The following is a 19,623-nucleotide window of genomic DNA, read 5'->3' as shown; positions in this document are numbered from 1 at the left end:
CAGTTTAAAGGGACAGTAAGATTTATTGTGGTTTGTTAGCATAAATGTAATGTAATTATTTATTTTCATGAGTGTTAATATTTTGGAAGAATAAAAAATGGTTCAGCTCACAACAAAGCTGTAGGATTCTGTGTAACCAGAGTGAGTCCTGGCTGGTATTGTATACACAAACAAACGATGTGGGATGAGCTGTCCTATGAGCAAAAAAAAGACAAACTACCAGAAGCCAAGATGTTAATTTTGTGTGAGCTCCAAGGTGTCTGAGAGACTCAGTGTGAGTGGATTTACATTGGCTCAATTCAAGGCAGAAGGTGAATTCAATTCTAGACTTTCCTGGATGAAGCCAGTTGCACTTTAGTGTTAGATTGCCATTGTGATGACAAGAGGCCAGAGTAGTGTTTGCATGACAACAAAAGGTTTCACTCTCAGATCTGTCAATTTGAAATAGTTTGTTTCAACACAGAGCTGAAAGGCAGACACTTAAATCAGGATACACAGACATTGTCAAGAGAAAAATCGAACAATCTTCTTCTGCAGTGTATGATCATCTGAAAATAAGAATTGAAGAATAAGAATCGGACACCAGGATGAACCATCATGTCTCTACAGTTGCCCAGAAAAGACAAAACAAACACCCTTTCTAGATATCGCCTTTAGCATTGTTGCAAGTCTGACTGCCACTGTCTCCTGCACCACGTGTCAAACTCGAGGCTCGTGGGCCAAATTCAGCCTGGCACCTCATTTTTTTTCAAAGAATATAATTTTCACGTTACAAATCCAAAGTGTGTTACAGAAGTACAGCGTCAATAAACTAAATAACTGTCCTGAATGTGTCCCAGTTTTGTTATCCAGACACTGAAGATGTCTGCTAGAAGTCAGTATACACAAGACAGCATCTGAATATCATATAGTCATTTTCCTGGAGTAGCACTTTAGCCAAGTTGTTGTAACTAGTACTGGTAACTGTCACAGCCAAGCAAAATGCTGTCATTTCATTTTTAAGCAAATATAGTTTTTATTTTAACCCTCTCTTGTAGGCTACGCAAACAACCTGAAACTTCTGTTTCTACTTTCATACTCTGCATTTATATAGGCCCAGTCTAACATTTATAACTGGACTTTTTAGGGTAACCATAATCTTGATGTGGCCCAGAATGAAACTGAGTTTGACAGCCCTGTTCTCCACACTTGGAGGAAGGATGAGGCAAGAGATATTAAGATGGTTGCATTCTACAACCCCACCACCAGATGCCCGTAAATCTTAAACAATGGTCCTTTAAAAATGAAAATGCAGTTATGACACACATATGTTTAGGGGTATAGTGAAAGTATACTTTTTGTTTTTTTTTATGTGAATTTTTACTTCGTTTATAGTGGTAATGATGCATTTCAAACACAAGAGTTATTTTCTACATATATGATGTGCACACCAGTGGAAAATGACTTAAGCATGAGCACAAAGCTTAATTTGACCCTTATAAATGTATATATGTTTTATATGACTAACACGCATTTAAAGTGGGTAAAATACTGGTTTTGTTCAGAACACTAAATCTACTTAATTAAAACATGAAAAGCCAGTTGGAGACGTTGAACAGGCTTCGTGAGAGCAGCAGGTGAGTTTCATGTCTTGTCCACAGGGAGGCGGTGTTTCAGACTAACGACCGTCCATCTCCATCACCCGGAAACACAATCAATAAGGGTCATTTGGCATCGCGTTTTCAACATGGCGGTGAATCTCACAGACCTCTCCCTGCCCCAGTTGGAGGGCCTGAAAACCCAGCTAGATCAGGTAGCTGTCAAACGTTTGCTGTATTTGAGTTGTGGATGTGTTCTTATATATCGACTTTGTTAGGGCGACACTCTGATTGACAACGGGAGGGTGGACTAGCTAGCTAGCATACCCGATGCTAACACGCTAGTCACCCCTCGGGTGTGTAATATGTGAACAATATCCGTTCCCTGCCGGTCCACGCATTTTAACAACAATAAAAAAAAGTGCTTTGAAAAGATTGGCACGGACACATTTTGCTGTTCTCAGGTTAAACCAGGACATGATCTGTGTTCTTGTTGGATACGTGCAGCTAACAGGTGTGGGTTTGTGTGCAGTGAGTTTGATCTCTGTGTATTGTTTGTGTGTTTTACAGGAGATTGAGTTCTTGACAAATTCAATAGGTCAGCTCAAAGTCGTCCAGACCAAGTATGTTGAAGCAAAAGATAGTTTAAACGTCCTGAACAAAAACAATAAAGGTGAGTAAACGTTTTATGACTTTGTGTCTCACCAAGCCTTTAACAAGTCATTTGAATTATTTATTTATAAATATGTAGAGATGGTTGTTTGTAGGGCTGCAACTAACGATTATCTTCATCATCGGTTAATCTGTCGATTATTTTCTCAATTGATCGGTTATGTGTTTGATCTATAAAGTGTCAGAAAATTGTCAAGTTTTCTATTTAAAAAAAATGTCTATTACTGTTTGCTAAAGCCCAAGATGATGTCCTCAAATATTATAAATAAGTGAAGAACCCATTAAATATTCACATTAAGAAGCTCAAATTAGAAAATTTGTTTTTAAAGTATTCACAGCAATTAATTGATTATCAAAATAGTTGTTGATTTATTGATTGGTTAATAGATTAATCATTGCAGCTCTAGCTGATTTTCATCATAAATGCTATCATCTTATTTAGTAATTTAAAGCTTGTTCTCATCAAAGGATTCACTGTATGTCTGTGTTGCACAAATTATGAGCAAAAGTATGCATTATATTTTTTGTCCTCTAAGGTATTTTTCCCCTACTCTTCTTTTAATTGTAAAAAATGTACAAACTGTAAGGCAGTTATTCATTACAATTATAAAACTTCAACAATGTAGAACAGAGTATGCATTTACGCACTGACATTAGATTACAGTATATTAAAAAATACATAATAGATTTAGCATTGTAAAACAAAATAACTGTTAAAACAATAAAACTTAGAGATTAAGGCATTTCATTGATATGATCATTTTCTTATAATGTAAAGATCTGCTGCAGAAAGAGTTTTCCACACACACAGGCAGACCAGACTGAGGATTGCTTTGGCTTTTTAAGTCTGGCATTACGCTGATGTGTAGCCTTGTTTATTTGTGCTCTAGAATGTAACTGCTTTGAAACTATCAGAAAATAATGTTGCACTCGCTCATCTAATTCACACTCTGTCTCTCTCCCTCTCTCTTGTTTATTGAGTTGGGGAGGAGGCACTAATTATCAATTGTGTGTTTACAAACAGTGTTGCAGATTCTACCATTAATTTCAGGGACTTTGTATAGAGCTGAATTTCATTATAGTAGCACACTAAGGTGTGTGAGGTCCTCATAAATTTAACCTTGTGGATAAATATTAAGCTAAAACTAACAAAACAACTGACAAAGCCAAGATATATTCTTGGCAATTTCTGAAATCACCACATCTGTGAATCTGCAGTTGAAGTTGATTATTTGTTAATATTTTCCTCTTTCCCTCTTCTCTCATACAGGAAAAGAGTTGCTCGTGCCACTTACCAGCTCTGTATCCTTCCTTGACGGTGGAACGTTCAGCATTTCATGATTTGCTGTTTTGTATGGTGTGCTGTAAATGAAGTTATGTATCTCTCTCAGATAGACATACTTGTCCTTGACATTTTTTCTTAGATGTATGTCCCTGGATCATTAAATGACGTGGAAACTGTTTTAGTGGATGTGGGCACAGGATACTATGTTGAAAAGGTAAATATATTTTTATTTGAAAGCCCATAAATTATTTATTTACTAGAATAATGTAGAACATTCCTATTTATATTTTGTCTTTCTCTGTAGAAAGTAGAAGAGTCAAAGGCATTCTTCAAACGCAAAATAGACTTCCTGACAAAGCAGATAGAGAAAATTCAACCAGCCCTTCAGGAAAAGCATGCTATGAAACAAGGTAAGCCCAGCAACCTTTTTCATATGTTTTCTATTTTCTTTACTTTCTCACTAAATGTCCTTACAATCCCCCCTATCTTTTTAGTAATATAATGAATATGGCCAGGCAAGGGCAAAGAATATTTAAAAAACTATTTACTTTTGTGGGTATTTTGCTTAAGGGTTTACATGTCCAGTCAAATATGCAAGTATGTGAACAGTGGTACATTTGTTTTGGCCTTTTACTTTGTTTATTTTACTCATAACTAGTAATTATAAATCTAAATTAAGAGGTTTCAGTGGAAAATGGTGTTGAACATATTGTACAACTATTCACTCTATATAATGCGGTTTGTTTTTCAGCTGTGATTGAAGTAATGAACATGAAGATCCAGCAGCTACAGCAGAGCCAGCAGACGTCACAGATGGTTGGAACCACCAAGGCTTAATGACAACACCTGTTTGAAAATAGAAATAGAAAAATAGAAAAAACGAATTAACATCTGCTGTTGTAGGACTGCCCTCCACTAATTTAATGAAGTTATGTTGAATACTGAAGAATAGAGGAAGATTTGTTTGTGTGCACCAAACTTGCCACCAGTAAATTGTAAGCACGCTGTTGTCATGGTAAAGCAATCATGTGTACTTGGTCAATTTTTAATGAATTGAATTGGTTGTCCGCTTGCATAATTAAAAAGGTCACTGTGCATTCAAGGGACAGTTCTATTTCTTTTGTGTGGTTCACTACCAAAACCTTTTTAATCATTCTATGTGAACATCTTTACAAATGTAAGTAAAGTGCATCTTGAACTCAACATTTAAGGCCCGCACACATATACAGATGTTTTCACTTGTGGTTAAAGTGTGTTTTTTTTCCACAGCGGTTGTTTCCATTCAGGTCAGTCAGAGTCAGTGTGTTGCTATTGTGCATGTTGGCTCACTGGAAAGGCTCTGCTCTGCTCTGTAATGGGACTTTAATTAGTATCACTAGTAACACCTGTGTTTACCCAAATATATTATCAATAAGGCTGTTGTGTGTTGTCTGTTACGACTGCTGAGGTTGAAGTTAGGCAAGAGTTATTCTAGGAATTACACCAGACTCCATCTAGATTACAAGTGTCTACACAGTCCTGTGAAAGGGGTCTGATCAAACCCAAATGAAATCACCTGTGTGGGTTTACCAAAGATATATAAGGCAGAAGTGATGGCATGACTGCAGAGTTGAGTAGTAATCAATCCCAGGACAAACACAGTTATAGTCCAACATCTGGTTCTGCCAAGATATGCTCATTACAGGTTCAGTCCACGCTGACATTATCCTCTCACACAGCTGTTTCCTTGTATAAGTTCCAAAACTGAAACCAAGCCTCAGTGCATCTTTAGGGGAGATTTAGTTATATTATTTAAAAGTATACTATGCAGGATTTTCCCTTAAAAAATGTTTAGGCTCAAACAAAACCATTCCCTCTCAATCATCACTTATCAGCCATCATTACATGGTTTTGTCAAATACTTGATTTGTTATGAAGAGCAAGTCATTGCATTGGATGCAGCTCCAATCATAGACTCTGGAGGAGCAGTAAGATTATTTTTAAATCCATAAAATCATTTTATTGAATTTGTGTCATCTTTAACAAAAAGATTGTGTAAAAGTAATGATAGTTTGGTAGGTAACCATGTAATGAGCAGGGTAATGTACAGTGAGCTGGTCATTATTGCAAAATAAACCTTTTGTGTTGGGATCGTACATCAGCCTATCAGGGTTTATTTCGCAAATGTCACCTGCTGCCTGTACATTATCCCTTACATAGTAGCACACAGTGTGTGAGGTCAGGACTCTGTAAAAATGTAGCACCCAGTTAAGTCTGTATTGGATGTATCCAAGGACATGACTGAGCTACATATGTACTAACCTCTGTGAAATTAAAAAACAAAAAACATTTTATTTTTATGATTCACTGCTTTGGTTTTCTTAATGCTATTCCCTCTCTTCATCCACCCTCTAGCTTGCTCACACTGCCACTCTCTCTCTCTCTCTCTCTCTCTCTCTCTCACTTATTGAGTCGGGGGGAGGGGACAACTTTGAGTGGTGTGTTTACAAACAACAGCAAACAAATCCCAGATATTATGACTTAACAGTGATATTTTGATACGTTACAATTGTTTTAAATAAAATTAAGTGACTTAATCAGTGAAAAATCTTTTTAGGGCCTATTGTAAGCTTGTACCTGCAGTTACTGTACTCTATCAGCCCTGAATGATTCTGCTTTTTAACAAATCCGTTTCCCAATAATATTATTAATTTAATCAATAATGCAATCTATGATAGGTCAATAATGCTCCACAATATCCATGGTGTGACCATAGATATGTTTTATATGGGTAATAAGATTCATATTTCAAGTTCATAAGCATCTCACAATGTAATTTGATAACTTCCATCTCTTTAAATAGAAGGTGAACACACAGTGGAAAGTGATAAGGAAAAACAAACAGTTCTTGCCAGTAGACTTGAGATCCCCATTGCTGATGCAAGACCGAACTACGGTCATATCAGTTGCAAAGTTTGCTCGGGGTCGTGACCTTAATGCAACCTGGGAATAAAACTGAACGGTGTGAGCAGTCAGCAATATTAACTTAGTTTGTTTGCTATGTCAGGTGAAACATAAGTCAGTTATAACATCAACTAGCTTCGTGTCTTGCATCGTTATTATGAACTCAAGGCACGTCTCATAAACGCGTGGACTCCGCTCCGGCTGCCGTACTGTCCCCTCGGAGAGGTCACAGTCAGTGGTTGCTGCGCTGCGGTGTTAGCTTTGCTGTTGCCGGGGAGGCAGCTAGAGGTGGAGGCGGAGTGCAGCCTGTTGGGACGGACGGTGGCAGCAGACAGAGGACGCAGCTGTCACATGCTGGATGTATGAGCGCTGCCTCGGAGCTGAACAGCGGGATGAGGAATTGAGCAGGGAAACATATTTTCTCAGATGGGAGACACTTTTGATTGAAAAACGCCGAAACGATCGTTGTGTTAGAAATTAGAAGCTTTGAAAGTTGTGCTCTGCGCGGACACACCGTTTGGACTGGATCACGTTCTGCCGTTGGAAACAACGTTACCGGGGCGACGGTAGTTAAGCGGAGAACTCGACGACTGTCCATTCTAACTAAAATAAGTGAGGCAGTTAATTTTTAAAGCATTTGCAGGAGAAAAAAACAACAGAGCATTTAAATCTCCCGAAGCTGAGGACGACATCATAAGAAGGCGAGGATCAAAGCAGCATGGTGAGTTTGGGGCCTGGAAAGGGGGCATGCGGTCATCTCTAGAAGAGAACCCTAGTCCCGCGAAATATCTCGCGAGAGTGACAATTCAAACACCAACTATGATCTTTCTCTAATCATAATCAAACGTTTTTGTACCTTTATCTACCAATAATTTAACCATAGTGTCGTCACATTGTATAACATTATTAATTTAAACAAAGTACACAATGAGGAAACAACTCGCGAGAGTTTCACAAATCAAGGGTTCCCTTGTAGACACGATCAGGGCACGTTAGCTAACATGCGACAACCTGTTTGCGTCCTTCCTACGTTTGACTCGTGCTTTCTGTAGCTCGACCAAACGGCTTTACTCTGTCCTAGTAACTTTACACTTTAGCTTTAAGTAGTTGCTTGTCAGCGTTCATGCTCAGAACCGCTGCGTTTTTATTATGTACATATACAATTCATCATGAGTTTCTGTCAACCTGTCACACAAATTAGCTTAAGTTAGAAGTATAAAGAAAGACCGGTTCTGACTGGTCTGCTAGTAAACTTAAGCTAGTTAGCTCAAGGTAGGTAGCTATTTATGGTGTCGCTAGTCAAAATATGGTAACGCGAGACGGCCAAACATCAACAAACATAATCGCCCAGGATAAACACGTGTTTAAGAACATGTTTAATTGGCATTTCGCTCCGTTACAAATTGTACTATGTATCATTTAGTTAATCTCCTTGCGTTGCATGTGTAGCAACAACACGTGATTTGTGTTAAATGTTAGCTGTTACACAACTGTAGCTAAACAGCTTTCAAAGAGTGGCGTGATAAAGGTCATGGCTATACGCCGCGCAGACGTTAATCTTGAAAGATCTATGCTGAGATGATTTAGTAATCAATTAACCACAGGCGGAGTGTATGCAGAATCAGCTGTATTAATCGATCCTGAACGAATGTCGTCGGCTCTTTTAAGTTGCACGGGCACGTCGACACCATGTGCTCTTGCCAATCGACCCCCAAAGTGTCGCTACTTTCACACATCTACAGCCGATAGATTGTAATGTTTTGCATAGCGGACAGGCTGGACTGAAAGGTTGTGAGGTTTACATTTATATACTGGATTCGCATCAATGACTGAAGCACAGGCGAGGTTTTGCAATGGATGACCGGTCAGAGTGCCTCGTTCAAGTCACGCTGAAGCTCAGAGGTGGATTTGCGCCATGTATGGTTACATGTGACTGTTTGAGAGGCGGGGTAAGAGTGATAGGGAAGCCAATGAAACTCAGGCTCAGATGGTTTGTTTGTGAGTGAAGAGTTGAGGAGGCCTTGTAAAGACGGAAAGCTGGATTACAGGATCTCGGATGAATTTGCCTCATTCAATGGATTGGCTATGATAAATGCGGATATTTGAGGTATGATGTTAAGTAGCTTCATGCCTTATTTATTACTTGCTAATGCATGGTGGTCTTTTACCCATGTCCTGTGTCTTGTTTCAAAATCTAAATTTATTACGTGGTACAGTTACGAGATGCATATATCAAATTGTCTCATTTGAAGGCTGGGTTTTATATTTTCAAGATAACATAACATTATCCATAGTCAGTGACTATTAGTCACAATATTCTTATGTATGACAACTGTGTAGGAAGAATCTGCTTTGGCAAAGATGATCCACTTAGCAGTTTCACACTTCACAAGTTTGTACACAATGATCTATATTTAAAATGTCAGACGGACAGGACACTTGTTCTGGGCACAGGATTTGTTCCAGAAGTGAAGTGGCCAGAAGTTGTGTGAGAATAGCAAAATGCAGCTGATGTCAAGAAATGTAACAGTTGACAGATGACAGTCATCCTAAACCACTATAATACCACGTTCCTCTAATGACAAATATTATGCATGTCTGACATCAGTTTCAGGGCAGGCAACTCCACACATTACATGTCATTATGTAAAATTTCACAGTTTCAAAACAAGAAGAGGATCAAAACACTGCTTTCCTGCTCTAACACACTACTGTATTTCCTGCAGCATACTGTTAGGTTTGTGCCTCAAGCTGTTTTCTGTAACTCATGGTATACTCTTATCATCATGCAGGTTACCACAAAGGGAGCAGGTCTGAACCCTAACGCTAAAGTGTGGCAGGAGATCCCTGCACACCAGAATGACATCCCAGAGGGGACACAGGATTCTCCTTGGCTGCTGACCTACCCTCCTCCTGCTGAGATGGCTGATGGTATGAGCTTATTCAGTTTTGTATGCAACTTAACTTAAGTTTATCTCAGCCTTCTCCTCACGTAAATTCATCATTAAACCCCTGTGTCTCCTGCACACACACAGCACTAAAGTATGAGAATGGACTAACTGTAACAGGTATAGGCATGTATAGTGTTTATCAAGCATTACCAAGGTAATTATAGATAGACATGGTATTTAAGGAAAGGTTTATAACGTGAGTTTACGGGTTGCGCAGCAAAGACGCAGCATGACAGCGCTTGTTTAGAGCATGAGATGATATCTAAACGGGACAGTTATTTCACAATCATTCTGTTTCTGCTTGCCGCCACTATCTTAGGTAACATAGATGTTCCCTCTTCCGGGGGAAAAGGATACGACACTGAACATCCTGACGGCACTGCTGACTATCCCCCTGCGCCTACAGAGGGCATTGTGAATGGTTACAACCACCCTGATTTGAGCTATTTAGTCTTTGATCCGCAATGCGAATCAGCCATAGATGATGTATCGAAGGAACAACCAATGTCTGAAGAGAGCCTAAGAGAGTCTTTGAAGAAACAGCTGGAGTTCTGCTTTTCTAGGTGAGTGGTTTACCTATGTACAAACTTCCATTTTTATATTATCACAAATTGCAACTGTTCCTAGTGTTAATTCCTGTTTCTTTTTTTATGATATAAAACTTTCAACAAAATGGTTTTTGGATGTATTTTTTGTGACTGCATGTATAGACATGTACAAGAAAGGCATCACTAAGGATGATTTAAGTGATACTGTATGTTTCACAACAGCATAGAACCAACTGTTTTCTCAATGGAGTATATTGAATTCTGAACTGCACTCATTTAGGGGGAATCACTGTTTCTTGATTTAATCATGCCAACCATCATTTAATTTAATAACAAGTAGTCTAAACCAATTATCCTTAGGCTATCAGTATTTTCATAATAGGTGAATCTTGGACAGAAGAGTTATGCCTTGAACATTATCCTAAAAGACAATGTAAATGACTACACAGATGATGGATGATGAATGTTATTTTTAGTCCAGTGTTGTTTTTTGTACATGTTTGCAGAGAGAACCTGTCAAAGGACCTGTACCTCATATCCCAGATGGACAGTGATCAGTTTGTTCCGATCTGGACCATTGCTTGCATGGAGGACATCAAAGCCCTTACCACGGACATGGACCTCATTTTGGATATATTGCGAGGTGCTGCTGTTCTCCCTATATTTGTGTGAAATGCTCGCAGATTCACTGACAGTTTAGGTTACAGACAGAATCCATATTTAAATGTTTTGAACTTAAATCATTTTTATAACTTGCATGGACTCTCCTTCACTTGTTAACTGTTGAAAGTTCTATATCCCAGTTGAATAAGTGACCACGTTAATTAAGATTATAAGTATTTGAAACAGTAAAAGATGATTTCAAATTGAAAAATATATACCCATAACATGTGAGGCTTTTGTTTTGAGTGGTCACCTAGTAAACTATTCACAACAGAGATGTGTCAGGATCCACCAGACTCACCAATAACAATTAAATGTATTAAGTGCGTCATTGCTAAGATCCACACAACATTATGTTGCCACCACAGTGGATTGCTGCTGAAGGGTGGTGTATCTTTTGGCCATTGTGTCTGAGGTGTCTGTATGAAGTTTGGAACTTTTGATGCTCATTCCCTGCGTGAAAGTCCTGAAGGGCGTGTTTTAGTTTACCAGTCAATAACTGTTTGCCATGCATGTTTTTTTATCATCATTCTCCTGAACAGGGTTTGGTTGTGTTGATAAGGACATTGTGAAAGCTTGCCAGAATTTGCACTGCCACTCAGTGTTTGCAGTTATTAAAAAAGTACAAATGAAATGTAGCAGATGTGTGCTAGAGAGGGGCATTTTCTCCAACAGCACACTATATAGGTGTATTAGGGACATTCAAGTTAGTTTCAGATGGTGAAATCATTTATATTTATGTTGTGTCTTTGCTACAGCCTCTCCCATGGTGCAAGTTGATGAAAGTGGAGAGAAGGTTCGGCCGAACCACAGTCGCTGCATCATTATTCTGAGAGAAGTGCCTGAGACAACACCAGTTGAGGTAAAGAAAGTTTCACAATGCCTGCTAAGCCCAGTCCCCACAACACACACCCATCTCAAATGTACAGAAAATCCTACTGATGGGTTGCTGCCACATGCATGTGTTTGCTCTTGCTAAAGTAGTCCACAAGTTGGTTATAGACAGTAACACAGTACCTGCCTCACTGTATTTTGAAGTTATAACTCTGTGGATTCATGTCTTATAATGGGTATATCATGGCTCATTGACAGCTTTGATAACAGACCCTGCAGTGTGGAGCGGTGTTGTATGAGTTCAGTGCTGGAGACCAAAGTGCTTAATGGGTGTCTTGTTTTTCTCTCACAGGAAGTTGAGGCTCTTTTTAAGAGTGAAAATTGCCCAAAAGTGTTGAGTGCTGAGTTTGCACACAACAGCAACTGGTACATAACATTTCAGTCAGATATGGATGCACTACAGGTACGTCTCTACATTAACCACATGGCTTATTTTTAACCAGTTTGCTGTATAATCCTAATGTTACAACACTGACATTTTTGGTTGAACTATTACTTTATTTCTAGTAGATGAAACTGCCCATGTTCTGTGGCCTGTGAAATCTATTTTGGAGCATCACAAGCAGAGCAATTTAGTCCTATTATAGCGGAGAGAAGAATGACATCTCTATGACTAGGGCTGGGTATCGTTTAAGAAATGATGACACTAGTACCACACTTTCCCGGGAGGAAAGCTTTTATTTATATTTAAAGCAAAACTACACATATTTTGCAGTACCTTGAATATTTCTTTCTTTTTTGTCCTCAGGCTTTAAGATACTTAAGAGAGGAAGTGAAAATGTTCCAGGGAAAACCAATCATGGTGAGTTGTGTCACTGAAATGCATAACCAGTAATCAACTTTATTTAGCTACTAAGTAAAGTTTTTATCTCAAGCTGGATCACTTCTTCTTATTGGTTCTAATTTAAGACAGGAGTATGGAAGCCAACAAGCATTGTGTTACACAAGACCTCTTGTGTTGTCAGGTGTCACTACTCTTGAGGCGCTGCTGTTTGGCTAAGCCATAGCCTCAGGAGTGACCTTGGGATTTGTGTGTACAGAGACTTGATAAGCAAGAAGGTGTTAGTCAGAACTGTTGCATACCCATATCTCTAGACACTTTTATTGGCCTTCTTATCACAATGTGACATTTACCTTTTTCATTTCATGTATCTAAATACATCCTTTTTCAGATGGACTTTGATTTCACCTTGTATGCCCTTTTCCTCCCTGATAAAATAAATTAAACTGTGATATAACAGATCTGTCCAAACCCCAGTGATGATCAGTATCGCGCTTGGAAGGACCCAGAGGCACTGTGGCTGGCTGGGAGGAACTTTTCATCTGTAGTTCTCTGTCTATTGTATCTCTGCTTCTATGCTCTCCCTAAACTCTCCCTCATCCTCATCCTCCTTTACTCTCCCTCTCCACCCCTCACTCCCTCTCCCTCCCACTTCTCTTCCCTGGTCAGTGCAGTGTTTTATGGCCTAATGACTTGGAATTCAGATCTGAGGGGACTAAAGGACGATACAGAGCTACAGCACTACTCATCATAGATAAAATGGAATTGTTACATCTTCACATCTGGCAAATATATCTGATTCGCTTATTTCCTTCCCTCCCCCAGGCCCGCATCAAGGCCTTTAACACTTTCTTTGGTAAGAACGGCTTCCGCAGTGTGGACTCAAGTGTGTACAGTCAGCATGCCCAGCCACAGGCTCCGTACAGCTCCGCAGTCTACATGCAGCAGTTGTACAGCCCTCAGCAGCAGTATCCTGTTTACCCTGTGGTGTCCCCCTCCTGGAGTCCTTCGGTCATCCCTTACTTTGAAACACCACTGGTGAGAATCTGAATGTTTTGTTCAGAATGTTTCTTAAACATGTACATTTATACATTCTTTTTGTGCAGAATAATTTAGGTTTAGCACTGTCAAAATTAAATTATGTCAAGGGGGTCATAGATGTTGCTGTCTGTTGTAGCTGACATTTTCAACTTCAGTCCCTATATATTAGTATTGCTCATGTTGTTCTGCAGGAGTCTTAACCTGATTTCTCACTGCCTTTGTGATACCTAGGCACCATTCCCAAATGGTGGATTTATGAATGGTTACAGCGATCCTGGGAACTACGACGGAAACACCCATCGGCACGTGAACAGGAACCGGTAGGTGAACGACATGATGAATCTCTCATTCATAGTAATGCTGTCCAGTCTTAACTAAGTCTTTCATGCAGTGTTCATCACATTTGAAACACATTAAAAAGTGGTTGATGATTTGCCTCGTCATCTCTCACAGCCTGTACCTAAATTGCCATTACTTTAAATCACAGATGTTCTTGCCACTGAAAATTGATCTTGTTTATACATTTCCTCACGCTTGAGTTGTATTGGTTTGGATATCTTTGTTTGAATTTGGTGCATGTTTGAAAGAAGCATCATCTACAAATTGTTTTCTGTCAAAAAACAAAAAAACAAAAAAACAAAAACCCACAAAAAGAAATAAAGACTATTTTCTTTTGACAATACTTAGCCTTAATGTTTTAGAGATGCATGATATGCATCGTGAGAAATACTGGGGGTCTCGGGGGTCTGAGACCCCTTGATTGACAGAGGAGACCTCCTGAAAGCCTCAACAGCAAAATTTTGGGTCATCTCTTGAAAACCTTGAAAAAATTATTTGTCACTTGCAGTTGTCACAAAAATGTCTTTTAAAGGGTTACTGTGTCCTGTATTCCTCAGTCAAATTGCAAAACATTTATTCACAAAATATAAATACTGAACAAAATTTTTGTGGTGTTGCCATAAAATCCCTGGTTGTTTCTGCTAAGTCCATATTCTAAATGTTGTGTTGGTTTGAAAACATAATATTACCCTGCACAGACTAAAGATTTTCTGCTTTGACATCTTGGTTGAACTCTATCACAAATATTCACTTAAATCTTGTATATCACATATTAAGTCTGTGTAAGACATCAGCATAACACTGGACCTCTAGGTAGAGGGGACCTCCTGGGCATTTTACACACTGATGTCATGTATAATCTAAACAAGTACAGTCACATTTAACTCTGACCTGTGCTAGTAATTGACCTCTTTTAGGAGTATAAAAAAGCAACGGTAAACTGCTAATTCTAATCATATCTAATCTGTCTTAGTAAAGTCACATTCTTTTAATGTTTTTAAGTAATTGATTACACTTGCTAAACCCTAAAATATCAAAAATGTGTTTATTCATGGTAGAGTTTGACATTCAGTAATAAGAAATGTGTGTCCTTTGTGTATGCCCAGAAACCATGTTAAGGGCCACCCTAGGCCTGGAGATGTGCCCCCTTCTTCTTTGGCCCCGGGCAGCCTGATGGAGGGCCTGTCTGGTCCCTTGAGTCCACAGCCCCTCCAGACATCTGGCACTTCTTCGGCAACAGTATCTCTGCCCTCCTTCAGCCTTAAAGACATGTCAACCAATGGATATCTCAGTGGAGCTGGACGGGGCAGGTAAGCGAATATTGTCCTGCTTATTAGCACTTTGGAGATCAAAATTTACAACCAACATGTGACAGGCTAATGCACATTGAGTAGTGTGTCAGGTGTGATGAATATTTTTCTAATGTGAAGTATCTGTTTTGTTTGTTTGTTTGTTTTATTGTAGGAGAGGTAGCCACAGAGGCATGAGGAGAAAAAGAGAAGACGAACATACTACGGTCAGTATAACTGCTCTTTTACCCCGTTTTCTTTTCCACAAAACAATTATTTCTACACTCTGGTTTAGACCACAGAGGTCCTGAGAGTGTCCTTATCAAAAAGTTGTCTGTTGGTATAGTGTTAGTGTATGAGGCTTTACAGTGTTTGCCATCTAAAATTTGACTTTATCTGTCATGAAAATTACAGAGGCCTGTCCCTCTGATGGAGGCCAAGGTACAACCTCCACCAAAGTTTGACCTGGCAGCTTCCAATTTTCCTCCTTTACCGGGATCTGTGGTCAGTATACAGGGAGAAACTACGCCGGAGATGCGCCTTTCTGATGTCGTACGGGGCCTAAAAGTGACCAACAAGGTGGATATATGTCCTCTCTCTCTCTACCTTCCACTCTTGTAAGCAGCATTTAAGTTACAGTTGCATAAATGCACTTCATCTTTTTTTTTTATCCTCAATGATTCTAGTCTGTGAGTCAAGATGTTAATGAGACCCGACACACAAACATCTCAGAAGATGTTGTAAGCAAACCTGATTGCGTGACTCCGGTTCTTAAACCCACTCCTGTGACACCTCAGACAGTGGCACCACCAGTCTCAAGGTAAAGTTTACTTCAAGCTACAAACCTGATTCCAAAAAAGTTGGGACTCTGTAAAATGTAAATAAAAACAGAATTCAAATATTTGAACAGTGTTTACTGACGATGGTTTTATAAAGTGTTCATAAGCCCATGTAGTGTAACTTTCCACAACTATCCGTATCTTTTCTTGCCCCTGTCCCAACTTTTTTGAAACATGTTGCTCATAAAATGCATAATAAGCATATTTACAGAAGTCAGTGAAGTTGATAAGGTAAAATATTAAACATATTGTCTTTGTTCTGTTTTCAATTGAGTATATGTCAAAAAGGATCACATTCTGTCTTGTTTACAGTATGTTTTGCACATTGTCCCAACTTTTTTGCAATTAGCACTGTAGTAAAAGGGCATATACATTGAAAATGACTTATCTTTTACTTTTTGTGTTGATTTAGTGTTTCACCTCCAGTAATGGAAGAGGATAAAACTGAACCTCCTGTTCCAAAAGAAACCATCTCGTCACCCACGCCAGCTGCCTCCCCAACAGCCAGTGAACATGCCTCCTCTACCTGCAGTCAGTCTGTTCCTACAGAAGCACCTTCCTCATCTCCCTCAACTCCAACATCAGAGCTGGTAAGACCTGCCTTCTCATCTGGAGTACAACATTAGCTCAAGCACAGCAGCTGGCAGCTCCTTGGTGATTTCTAAATCATTCAAAGACCCTCTTAGACTGCTGTGTTCATCGTAGTAAATTGCCGTGAGCCATGGGAGTACTACTAATAAAACTTGTTTGAAATTGTAATAGTAATATTCCAGTGCAATTCTTCAAACTATCAAATATGCATTGCTTATAAGTTTATCCACTTGCTTTGAAAATTTAGCTTTTTTTTTCTTTTAGCTTGCTTTGTTTGTTGAGGGCGACAGCTGTTGTCAGCTGGGATTTACAGCAGTTTCAATTTAAGTTGTGTCCCAGAATAGAGGCAAAAACATGTCAAATGTAGAAAAGCATCCAATGAAACTTCTCAAACGACCACTACAGCATTATCCACTTCCCTGCCTTGATCTTAATGGTTTGTGTGTTAATGATGGGAGTATTTTAATGTTTTGGATCTTTTGGTATTCAAGCAGGAATAGCCTTTGTGTTGATTACACATGTGGTGGATTCCTTTTTGTTTCTGGATGTATTTTACATCTTGATTTTTAATGTTTGCCCATTGTTCTCTTGTTCAGGGATCAAGAAAACTCAGCTATGCTGAGGTCTGCCAGAGGCTGGCCAAGGACCCACCACCAGCACAGACGCCCTCTCCCTCCCCTCCTGCCTCGTCACCCAGCCAACCCCTGCAAGAGCTCAAGGTCAACAGGGTTGAAGAGCCTCGGCCCAACTCCAGGCACGCTACAGACAAACCAGAGAAATCCGGAGACAGCCGTCCTCCTCGTCAACCGTTGCGCTCCTTCAGAGGGGCAAATGGTCATGTTAAATACGGAGGAGCAGGGCAGAAGATTCGGGAGCATCAGAGAGGCACTGGCAAACCATTTTCCCCACAGCGGGGAGCCAGACGCAGTGGAAAAGAACAGAATATTCCCCCAAGGTCACCAAAATAACTCAAGAATAATGAACCACTAAAACAGAAATAAAACCAATATATATGTAAATATGTAATATGTGTAAATAGACAGATGAATATATTTCAATCATAATCTCTTAACATTGTTGCCGATCTGAAATTATTTGGAAGGACTAAGTAGATGTCCCTTTTTTGAAAATGCATATAGTCTGCTGACAGAGTTGTAGACTTTTGGTGTGATAAAACATAAATTAATATCACTGATGTTATCAAAAGATGCCTCCATAAACGGGCTGTCATATCTCTAGCTTATGTATGTGTATACATGTATATTTTGTTTGAGTGCATGAGAGGGAGAAAGAGGGATGTTACTTTTAAATATAAGTTAGTGTAACATATAGCAAATGTCAACATTCAAAATGAGTGAGACTTGATTTTTGACTGGTTATAGTTGGTATGTGATTTATCTTCAGCTTTTTTTTCCATCAAATTTGTTTTGCATTGAAATCAAAGATACATGATTATTTATGAAATGGTAGATGTTGATTTCATGGCAGAATAATAATAGAAAATGTAGGTTGAGTTAATACCTACATAAGGTTTGAATTTTGATGAGTAGCAATGTTTGAAGAACATTTAATGATTGTGGAATCTTCTACAAATGATGCCACTGAATATTAAGTTACATGTACTCAGAACGTAGCTATCATCATTCAGTGTTTTGGCATTAGTCATCTTTGTGTCATACGACATGAGCCCAGAGGGGTGTACTGTAAAGCAGCTTTGACATAGCAAGGTTTTCTTTGCATTACTGGTCAGCATTAGCTTTTTCTGTATTTTCAGTTTCAGTAAAGGTTTTAGACTAGATCTTTGAAGAATCATCTGATCTTCATTGGTGACTAGCACCTGCATGATAATTGTCAAAACATATTGGATGATCTGATGGACCTCAGGAGCAGAAATTATATTTTCTACTGCAATAGAAATGTGTCGCCTCCTCTTGGTGAAAGTAGCTGTTTGTGATGGTTGATGCCACTGCCAAGTGTCTCAACTTGATGTGGTGGCATTTATTGCCTGAATCATCTGTTTTGATTGGATTCATAAGTCTTCAGACAAATGTCCTTTTGGCATAATACCATTTTTGAGCTTGATTTTTGTAAATGCCTACTATATATGTAGTAGCTTTCCTTTAATGTGTTTGTATATGCAGATTAATTTTTCATCTGGGTTGTTAATGTACTTGTTTTCTTGCTGTAGACGTATATTTTCTATTCATTCATTATGTTTTTCTTTTCATGGTATTCAATGTTTCTTTGGTGTTTGTAAATTGGTGTGCAGACTGATCAGAGAAAGTATACTCAGTTATTGACAACTGAATTGGATATTGATCTATAAAGCCACTCAACAATGAACAGAACATGTCTGAACCTGTAGTTATGTAATTTAAATGCACTATACTTTGATCTTAAGGCTGTTAATGATTACAGAAGAAATGTAAAGGTGTTGAACTTGTGCTTAAATGTGTTTAATTTTTGTGTTGTCATTTCATCTGGATAGTCTGTGGTGTTGCAAATGGAAATGTCCTTGGGTGAAGGTGAAGAATTACAGATTTTCAGGATTAGGGGGATAAAACATTTTGCCTTAGATGAGTGTTGGGAGTCCTCCACTTGTAGGGAATTGACTGCATTTAACAGTATTTTGTATCTTATAACCAGTAGTTCTGTTGTCTCCGGTGTTTATAGATATGTCTGTGTTTGAAGGTGTAAACTTGTTTGCAAGAGAGAAAGAAATCCCTTCAGACTACAAGGAACTATTATCTCAAACCAAACCTCCAGTGCCTTACCAGTGTTTGATTTCATTATACAGAGTGCAAGAACTGAAGTACATCACATGAACGAGGCTGGCTAGTTAGTTCAAAATCCAACATCATGACACCTTGAAACACTAGATCCTGTTCAGTGTAGTTCTCTTTGTAAAGATTAATACATGTGCAGCTGTGAGGCTGGGGCTGGTTGGAGTGGAGCTATGTGTGTGTGTGCATGCTCATTTGTCCATCATGTTTGTATGATACAGTTTATTGTTAGTCATATCAGAATCCTGCTCAGAACTTTCACAATCAAACGTTCGATTGCAATTTTCAGCCAAGTACACTGTTTCATTAAGTGAATATTTTATTGCCGAGTCAGATGTATTAAAATAAAGATTTATTTTTAAAGACCCATGTCTTACACTTGTATGTTTGCATGATCACGTTAATGAATTTGATGCAATTGCAGTTT

At 38.8% G+C, this 19,623-nt stretch overlaps 2 protein-coding genes across 3 annotated transcripts; both read left to right on the top strand.

The window, feature by feature from the left end:
- The first annotated feature begins 1,635 nt into the window (after nt 1–1,635).
- pfdn5 (prefoldin 5) lies at nt 1,636–4,391 on the top strand. Its single transcript, XM_084744738.1, has 6 exons — nt 1,636–1,792; nt 2,148–2,250; nt 3,520–3,551; nt 3,674–3,748; nt 3,839–3,944; nt 4,286–4,391. Exons 1-6 carry the CDS (start codon nt 1,727–1,729, stop codon nt 4,369–4,371), a joined length of 468 nt encoding a protein of 155 aa, XP_084600864.1. The 5' UTR covers nt 1,636–1,726; the 3' UTR covers nt 4,372–4,391.
- A 2,169-nt stretch (nt 4,392–6,560) lies between these two features.
- Nucleotides 6,561–18,852, top strand: larp4ab (La ribonucleoprotein 4Ab). 2 transcript variants are annotated; one of them, XM_084732903.1, is made up of 15 exons: nt 6,561–7,198; nt 9,270–9,408; nt 9,748–9,991; nt 10,483–10,619; nt 11,398–11,501; nt 11,826–11,936; nt 12,282–12,335; nt 13,140–13,352; nt 13,587–13,675; nt 14,801–15,004; nt 15,159–15,210; nt 15,398–15,562; nt 15,670–15,803; nt 16,235–16,412; nt 17,010–18,852. In XM_084732903.1, exons 1-15 carry the CDS (start codon nt 7,196–7,198, stop codon nt 17,379–17,381), a joined length of 2,199 nt encoding a protein of 732 aa, XP_084589029.1. In that variant the 5' UTR covers nt 6,561–7,195; the 3' UTR covers nt 17,382–18,852. The 2 variants fall into 2 exon arrangements, with proteins under 2 accessions (XP_084589029.1, XP_084589021.1); XM_084732895.1 differs by lacking the exon at nt 6,561–7,198 and adding an exon at nt 7,668–8,584.
- The last annotated feature ends 771 nt before the right edge of the window (nt 18,853–19,623 follow it).

The sequence above is a fragment of the Lutjanus erythropterus genome, chromosome 2, assembly GCF_056507025.1.
Source record: "Lutjanus erythropterus isolate fLutEry1 chromosome 2, fLutEry1.hap2, whole genome shotgun sequence".
NCBI lineage: Eukaryota > Metazoa > Chordata > Actinopteri > Lutjaniformes > Lutjanidae > Lutjanus > Lutjanus erythropterus.
This window is presented reverse-complemented; position numbering and strand designations above follow the sequence as displayed.